The following is a 9,659-nucleotide window of genomic DNA, read 5'->3' on the forward strand; positions in this document are numbered from 1 at the left end:
AATAATGGGAATTTAGTTATATTGTTTATTGAGATTTAAACTTAAATTGTGTAATATTTGTACTTTTGAAATTCAAACTTTTGTCAACTTTGTCAAGGCAAATAAAACAAAACGGATAAAAGAAGTGCCTTCAGGCCATAATTCTTTACAGATCCACACAAAATCCATCAGCAAAATAATCCATTCAGTAAATATACAAAATGTTAGCCCTTCCACGCTACATGAAAAAAGTTATTATTGTTAAGTGTACATAGCAGCACTTATCGGATGACAGCTTAATTATTTTGATAGATTATTCCCACTTAATAATTTAATAACCTTCAAAAGCATACATTTAAACTAACATCCGCTACGTTATAACATAACAATTAAATCAAATTGTCTTTTAGAATAGTTGTTGATCGTTAATATCTAAGCTGATTGCTGAATTAAACCTGAAGACGTGGGGACCATGACACTTCATGTCAACTGTCCTGGTCAATGTGACCATATCTCAAGCAAAACGTAATGCAATGCAATGTCAAAGCGATTAACATGTTGGACATGAATTTCACCAATCTCAAATCAACCAAAATTATATGCTTTAAAAACAGCAAGCACTTGTAAACGAGCTTGCTGGAGCCTTCAATGAGTAAAGTAGAAGTGGACTATTATCGAAATCCTTAATATATCGATCGAAATGATAGATCTTATCAACTCCATGTAGTCTACAAATAAGTTATAATAGAGTAAATTATACTTTATAAATCCAATAAATTAGCTTTACTCTCGGAACTGTACATTCTCCTTCCCATTCGAAAATCCACTGTGTTTGTAATCCAAACATATAAAATTATAAAGTTTACAACTCCGTTCCTGCAATTTAAAAACAAATTAGGCAGGAGTTATCCAACATATGAGGCGGCATGATGGCTCAAAATGAGTCAAAGATACCTGCCAGAGATTTGCTCAAGTTTAAATATCACATTTTGAAATTGAAGCACCCATTGAAAGTGACATGTGTAGCTTATTCAAATTAATATAACAATAAGTATCCATAGCTTATCAATCAACCGATTTCTAAACTTTGCCCTATTGCCTCGTAGAGTTTAAGATATTTACTACATAACCAACCATGGACATGATAAGGAATCGATGTGATGATGCGGATAGTGGCCCAAATTTGGGTACCAAATACATTAAATCAACATATCATCAAAATAATTTGAAATCATACAAATTTCGTCCTCAAAAATAAGGCATAAGGGCAACTTTCACAGTTCCATTCCATCAAACAATAAAGCAAGTCTCCGAATGTAAACATCACCGTGTGACATGCACAACATAGCAACTGCAATAACTTTTAACGCAGAGCATACATATCTGCCCTAACTATACGTGGCTAGCCACCCTAGTCAAACTAACGATGTCTCGTCCTAGAGGTTGACTATATCCTGGGGTAATTTGCGACCTTTTTCCGATATAATTAATTAATAAATTAACTAATTATATAAAAGTTCCCAGATAATATGCACTTTGTGCACACAAACCAATTAGGGCAGATTAAGTAATTTTCCCTCCTATCAATATGACAGCTGGAATAAGATCTGACGCATTAATAATTTAGAACCTAACTTATTATATAAAAACAAACTAGTAGTGAGAAGAGTTATGGAATTATACAAGCTCACTACATATTGTGCTGTGAGGTTGAGAGCCGCAGACGACTCACAAGCGCAACAACAATGTACTGTTATCAATTTGACACCACATAACAACACTGTAAGTATAAATAATTAAAATAGCTGTCCACGACTTTGTTATAAGATTCAGAAGGAATAATTCTAACTAAATAATAACTAAATTTTAAAAGTCCCGGTGGAAATCAAGAACAAAATGTAGACTAGTATAGTAGTTCTGCTCTGTGTCTTGGCGTATGTATTTACGAACGGTTAACCTCCATCTCCTTATAATAATATAATAGACAAAAAACTAAAAATACAGTCTATAATATAAAGAACTAAAAAGTAACAAACTCAGGAAAATAGGTCTAGAAATGCGTTAACTACAGGCGTACTCCGTATTTATAACATTCAACAAAATCATAACTGTCAGAATTGCAATAGAGTTTGCACTTGAGGAAGAGCTTTAACTAATTGAAATTTTCAGGCTGAACATGGAATGCAGAGCAGTATTTAGCAGAGCAGTATTTAGCAGAGCAGTATTAGCAAATGATATGCTTGAATTATCAATTCTTGCAACACAAGACAAGATGTAAACTTTGATCATATGAATTAACTTTATAAGCGATGAAATTTTCTCAAACTAACAACTTAGAGCTATCCCCAACATGCTTCCATGAAATTCTACAACAAACTTTCAAAAACCTCTGTTCGGAATAGTCACTTGATGAAGAATTTTGGAACTACTTTGCAAGATAAATAAATGTTGCATGTACAACATGTAGCTCATAGCTCAACTTTGTAAATATGTACCTTGTGAAATTGTAGCTAAATATCTAAATCTGTCAAACCACAACGTTACTAACCGCTACAAGCCAGAGCAACATTACCAATACAGGAACTTTCTTGATTCACCTCGAAAACCGTGCTGGAATTCGGGCAAATGTAGACCAGTTGCAGTATCGACTTTTTGCCTGAATATTTTCTCCAAATCCTCCATCAAATCATTCTTTTCAACAAACAATCTAAGCCCATGGGGTGAGAGTCCATGGGGCAAACACTGACAAACTGACTGCTGTGCGCAGCATCCCCTTCAAGTTCAATTGCAAAAAATAAACTTGACGACAATTTGTGCTATCCTGCAGCTACCAAAGCGATCATCACTGGCCACCTTGTCATTCATTCGATCAATAAGGACGGTATCCGAAGGCACCTCTTTGACTGTTGGGACGAAGAGGACCTCCGTAACCAAAGGTGTGGGGGTAGGAAGGTTGGAAGGTTGTGGGGTACCCATAGCTGCTGTAGCCATAATAGCTGTAACCAAAGGTGTCAAGGCTTGGTCCAGGGTAGATTTCCATCTGCTGTTTCCTCATCTCTTTGAACTTTTTCTGGATGGGGTGGCCCTCAGGGAATTTCTTTCTACATTCCAGTCTGAACTTTCCTATTTTGTGTACCACACTGCGAGGAGGATTCTTTCCATTGACTGCTTTCTCTACAGCTTCAGTGCTTGTAAATACAATGAAGCAGAAATGCTTACGGCGCTGAGTGTCCTGGTCAATCACCGTTTCAATCTTCTCAATAGTGCCAAACTGATCGAAGAACTCAGAAATCTCTTCTTCAGACAAAGATTCAGGAAGCCCTCCAACAAAGAGCTTGTTGGTTTTGGTGCGATCTTTGTAAGGAATAGCACGGGCAACAACAACCTCTTTGGTGTCAATAATGTGGGTCTGCTCGACAAGCTTGTCTATAACAGCGCCATCATTGAAGGTGATGAAGCAAAACCCACGCGATTTGCCTCCCTCATCAATTTTGAGATCAACATCACTAATAGCTCCGAATGCAGAAAAGTATCCTTGGATAGTATCTCGAGTGGTATTTTCATCAAGAAGTCTAACTATGATCTTTCTGGAGTCAATGTCATCCGCTAATTCATCAGCAGCGTAATTGTCATCCTGGAATGCAGCCATGGATCTCCTAACAAGATTTTGGGTTAGAGATTCAATTTCAAATAAACGCAAAAAAGTAATAACACTTATGTCATTACTATCTTTTATTCAAGTGTTAAATACAATTCAGTAATTTAAAAAATTGTGATCAATGAACCGATGTTGTGTGACTGTCAAAGCACAAGCTGGCAATGAAAGTGGTTCAGTCACATTATATTGTAACTACTCATTTGAAGATCATGCTGAATCTAAACTTAGATTTTTAAAGGTGACACCCAATCAACATTGAATCGATTATACTTGTGTTTGCGAACAAGGCAACAAGCTAGAAACTCCATTTTAACATGTTGTAATATGAGGAATTTATGATGTGAAAAGATATCGTGAAACAAATTCAAAATGACAAAGTTTTTAAGCAACTTAATCATAATGTTAACCTAATTGATTGGGTAATTGTGACATAGCATACATTACGACATCGTAATTGGACTTCCTGCACGAATCCCATAGTGCGGATCTAGTGTCAACCTAATCACCTATATAATTTTTTTCTATTAGACTCTTTATGCTTGATATCTCTGTCATCTGAGCAGCTAGAGCTCCAATTTTTTCCGGACAAGTGTATTTAAAATGCAAATGGCCAAACACAATTCATCACAATTTGACTTGTTCCAACCAGTCAAAATATCTAAAAGCCGCAAAATGGAAAAGAATATTCAAACAATATACACATAATATAGCAATGGCCAATTGGCTGACTATAAGGTCATGGCCTGAACAAACAATTTTTTTAAATAGTCAAGTGATGCTAAAGCAGAGCACAAATGTGTAATAAGTTAATAGATTAAAAAACTGATTCATGTGATGCATTCGCAGAGCACAGATAAAAATACTGATTCAATGATTAAAATTATAGCTGTGAGTGCCAATAAAGCCGCAAAATTGAACGTTCATTTGTAAAAAACGAAACATCTATTATTTGATTTTACATATTCCTTGAATGAGTTTTTGATTGAAATAAATTTTCGTGCACATACAGAATGAATGGTTAATAATTTAATATATATGTAGACCAAGCTCTGTGCACGGATGCTTCCTGGAAGAATCCAGTTCTTTTAGCGGGGCACCCTACCTAAAGCCAAATTGAGATATAATAATCATATTCCTAGGGAAATAATCAGAAATCGAATACCAATCAAATAATATGATATATAGGAGTAGTAACCATATTTACTATGCAAAATGCCCCAACCACATAGTGTAAATTTATATAAAATTCAAATTCCATATCATCATTGAACCTCAATAGTCAATATAATAGCCCAAGCAAAATTAAATAACTTCTTATATACCTTACTGTCATACTACAAATTGATTAAACATTTGAAATCTGTTAACCAGAGAATAAATTTCTAAACCTAATGCAAGTGAAATAATTTAGATGCAATAATGAATGCCTAATGTGAGTATCATCTGTCAATGTCCTTGTAAACAGTCTGTACAAGAGATATGAGTAACTAAAATAGAAGAAAAAACAGGAAGTTGTCGTCTGTTGAAAAATAAATAAAATATCTAGAATATAAATTAGAATATTTAAAATAACATTCAGTCAATGTGTCGTCAATAAACTGTACAATTATCAAATGTTAGAACTGGGTGATACAGTCACCAAAAATAAATACTAAGTATGATAAGTTAATAAATTAAATGTGGTCTATAAAACTACCACTAGGTATAATAGGTCAATAAATTAAAAGTGGTTTATAAAACTACCACTGTGCGAATCCCTTCTCCAGTTAAGACATGTCAGTCATGTGCAAAATCAATCAGAATGGTAAGGTGGTCAAAAAGGGAATATCCTTTCGACATAAATTATATATGCCTCAGATTTAAAAGAATAAGATACTTAGTTATCGTCGACTATGATTGCAGTGTAAAATTTGTCATATGAATTGTCGACGGTGTAATTAGGGTCTGTTGTTATAGATGAGAGTAGCTGTTTCTTATACGAATCACTTAAGCTTTTAACATCGGGCAGATTTCGTAGATCTGTTGGAACATTATTCCAACATTTTGCCCCCAAGTATTGAAAGTTTTTATGTGATGTTGATCTATTAACATATAGGTTGCAGCTTTCGCCGCTCCTACTACCTCCTGATATGTAACTAAATTTGTTCATAAAGTTTGTAGGACAATTGTCATGGATGATTCTAAACATATAATTTGACAGATGGAGTTGTCGTCTAAGATGGAGTGGTAACCATTTCATGTCTCTATAAACATTAAGGCTGCTCTCTGTTTGTGGAACGTTGAGAGCTATTTTGGCTACCTTTTTGTACAGAGTGTCAAGTTCAGCAAGTTTTGTCTTGCCAGCTCTACAATAGATCGTGTCTAAATAATCGAATTGTGGCAACATGAGTGCATTGGCAAACATTTTCCTATATTTAATGGGTAGCAGTGCTTTGCTTCTATACATGGCACCAATTCTCTTCATGACCTTCCTAATAATATAATCTACATGGCTTTTGAAGTTTAATTTACTATCTAGAATGAGGCCAAGATATTTTGTCTCTTTGCACTCCTTGATTGTGAAAGTTACCTCATTACATTCAATGGTTAATTCATCATGTTGATCAACAGAATCAAACAATAGGAATTCAGTCTTCTTTTCATTGAGTGACAATTTATTAACACTGAGCCATTTAAAGATTGTCATAAGTTCTATTTTCATGTTTATAAATGTGCTTCTGCAGGTTTGATCAAAGAATAGTGCACCATCATCTGCAAATAGAAAGGGCTTAGATAGGTTACAGGCATAAATGATGTCATTTATGAAGATACTAAATAATATAGGCCCAATGATGCTTCCTTGTGGTACACCACTCAGAACTTCTAAAAATGAGCTTATTTTGCCATTGATCTTTGTGCATTGATATCTACAAGATAAGAAGTTCTTAAACCAGGTTAAAGCAATGCCACCAATTCCATAATATGCCAATTTTTGAAGCAATATTTCATGATTCACTGTGTCAAAGGCCTTCTTAAGATCAAGAAAGATGATTCCTGGTTTATAAGACTTAGATTTACTCATATATATTTCGTCCATCAGATCGTACATCAAATAAGTTGTGGAGTGATTTTTCCGAAAGCCATATTGATGCCGGATGAAAAGTTTGTTCTCTTCCATGTAATCAGTGAGTTGCTTGCCGACAAAGTATTCTATAAGTTTTCCTATAAGTGGAAGGATGGATATTGGCCTGTAATTATTAGGATCATCTTTCATTCCTGCCTTATGGACGATGAGTCATAATAGCATCAAATACCAGCAATTGGGCAATCAGTGACTGAGAAATAAGCCCCATGATGATGAAAACAATGAGCATATTGGTAACAAATTATAGTATAATAGATCTGAAAAAATAAAATCTCCAAAAAAGTAAAAGCTTGTACCCAAAGATAAGAATAAAAATACTTTTATATACACAATCAAATAAAGTGATCCCAACATATGTGTGGGACTTTTTCTCTTTAATGTACTGAAATATCACTGACCTAGCTGACATTTATGTTAACAAGAAATGCGGCCGCTTTTCTTTCGTGGATGGCCACTCAATTTCCCGATCAGTGATGGTGTATTTTATTACATTCCATACAGCCTGGGGACCCCAGGCTTTACTGTTCATAACTGCAGAAATGGCGGAGTGACAGTGGACAGGCTGAGCACCGCCAAGTTAATTCTAATCTAATCTAATCTAATGAGACACCACTATCAAAAGTCTCTTATAACCTCATCCCTGCCCCTATGATGGAGTAGATGTGTATATATCTGATTGTTGATATTTAATATTATATAATATTGGTAGCAGTGGACAATTTCCGTTACCTCTGTATTGTGCTCTGCCAATTGCAACACTTGAATTACTTTATTGTATATATATTGTTTGACACTTTTTCATCTAATCTAATCTAATCTAATCTAATCTAGCTGGTGTGCTCTCTGATAAACTATAAACCTCAATACCAAAATAAACTCATCTTCCAGAAGCTCTCATTGGTGGATATACTCAATATTTAGATCAAACTGTTGGAAAACAACTAGTTTGCGATTGTACAACTTTTACAAAAAGAATAAAATGTCTACTATGTCTCAGTGGCGTAACGTTGCCTGTTGGCGCCCCCCTGCCGAAAAAAGCGCCCCCCTGTTGGCGCCCCCTCCCCTTTTGGTGCCCCTCCCTAAAATTGAACAAATTAGGTGATTTTAAAGAATACGCCGGTAAAATCTCTAAAAAAGTGTGTATCTAGAGCAAAACGCGCAGTTTTGCTAGTACTTTAGTTAAGTTTTCGAAATTGTCCCACATTCAAACGACGATTTGGCGCCCCCCTAAGACGGCGCCCCCCTGCACAGCGGGGTCAGCAGGGCCTTTCGTTACGCCACTGCTATGTCTATGAGCAGAGATAAATGCATTTAACTCAGGGCCAATAATGGTGGATACACTTTTCAGAAGGGTTGGGTGGATAAGTCATTGATTGGTCTGTAACTTTGTGTGTGGTTAATTTATGGTGATTTGATCTCTGAGGTCATCAGAGATTTTCAAAATGGCAAGGCGAGTGACATACCTATAATCGTTGTAAAAAAATCGGCAAAGCTCATTGCTGGTACCTTGGCCAGGCTTTACAACACATGTATACAAAGTGGTACATTCCCAAGTATATTTAAAACTGGTAAAGTTATTCCTATTTACAAGAAAGACAATAAGGAATGCATTGAAAATTATCGGCCTGTATCAATATTACCTTTATTTGGAAAAATCTTTGAGAAGATCATTTACAAACGCCTTTATAATTTCTTCACATCTAAAGGTGTACTAACAGACTCACAGTTTGGATTTAGAAAAGGCCATTCTACCACTCATGCTCTACACAAATCTATAGACTCCGTTACAAAGTCTCTGGCTAGCAATAAACATGTATTGGGCATATTCATTGACTTGAGCAAAGCCTTTGACACCCTTGATCACAATATTCTTCTAAGCAAGTTAAATTCCTACGGTATTAGGGGTTCAGCACTTACCTTACTTAAAAGCTATTTGACTAACAGAAAGCAGTATGTTATGTATAACGATGTACCATCAGTAACAATGGACGTGAAATTTGGAGTACCACAAGGGTCAATTCTTGGGCCACTACTCTTCCTACTGTATATGAACGATATAGTAAACTGTTTTTCAGACAGTGAGGTGAAATTTGTACTTTATGCTGATGACACTAATATCTTCATATCAGGACCATCTAGAGAAGCAACATATAAAAAAGCCAACTTAGTACTTAAACATGTCTCGATTTACATGAAATGTAATCTACTTCATATCAACATGTCCAAATGCTGCTACATACATTTTAAACCTGCCTCTGAATATGATGACACCTGTGCGCGGACTAGACCATTTGCTAACCTGCTAGATGAATCTAGATCAATATTCATCGATGGTAAGGTTATCACTAAAGTCAAGGATACCAAATTCTTAGGTGTTGTTATAGATAGTAAGCTAAACTGGTCTGCCCACATGCACTACATCCGTAAAAAGCTGCGGACCATGACTGGTGCAATCTGTAGAATCCGGCACTCTATACCTGCTGAACTATACTTGAAAATATATAATTAATGCTCTTTTTGAATCACATCTCAGTTATGGTATAAGTGTTTGGGGTGTTGTCATCAAGGAACGGTCCAATGACAGTCTTTTTATCACTCAGAAGCACTGTATAAGGATCCTTTTTGGTGATCTCGACTCATATCTAGATAAACAATCAACATGTGCAAGAACTAGACCATATGGTATGCAAAGATTAGGCCATAAACATTTTGAAAAGGAGCATACAAAACCCATTTTTAATAGACTTAAAATTCTTACAGTTCAAAACTTGTTCAAGTACCATTGCATTTCAGAATTCTCTAAGATTATCAAGTACCACTGCCCATACTCCCTTTATGAGGCCATCAACATTTCAAACCGTACAACGAGTTTAACGGTTATTCTTCTTAATAAATCAA

General features: G+C 35.4%; 1 protein-coding gene across 1 annotated transcript; it reads right to left on the reverse strand.

Moving 5' to 3' along the window:
* Positions 1–116: 116 nt before the first annotated feature.
* On the reverse strand, positions 117–4,259 carry LOC134818749 (heterogeneous nuclear ribonucleoprotein A/B-like). Its single transcript, XM_063828397.1, has one exon. The coding sequence runs from the start codon at positions 3,626–3,628 to the stop codon at positions 2,849–2,851; it is 780 nt and encodes a 259-aa protein (XP_063684467.1). The 5' UTR covers positions 3,629–4,259; the 3' UTR covers positions 117–2,848.
* Positions 4,260–9,659: the final 5,400 nt, after the last annotated feature.

Source organism: Bolinopsis microptera, chromosome 1 (assembly GCF_026151205.1).
Source record: "Bolinopsis microptera isolate Bmic1 chromosome 1, MBARI_Bmic_1.0, whole genome shotgun sequence".
NCBI classification, from domain to species: domain Eukaryota; kingdom Metazoa; phylum Ctenophora; class Tentaculata; order Lobata; family Bolinopsidae; genus Bolinopsis; species Bolinopsis microptera.

What these genes read in the sequence shown, in the direction of transcription:
- LOC134818749 (XM_063828397.1), bottom strand. Translation starts at nt 3,628, where the DNA reads ATGGCTGCATTCCAGGATGACAATTACGCTGCTGATGAATTAGCGGAT.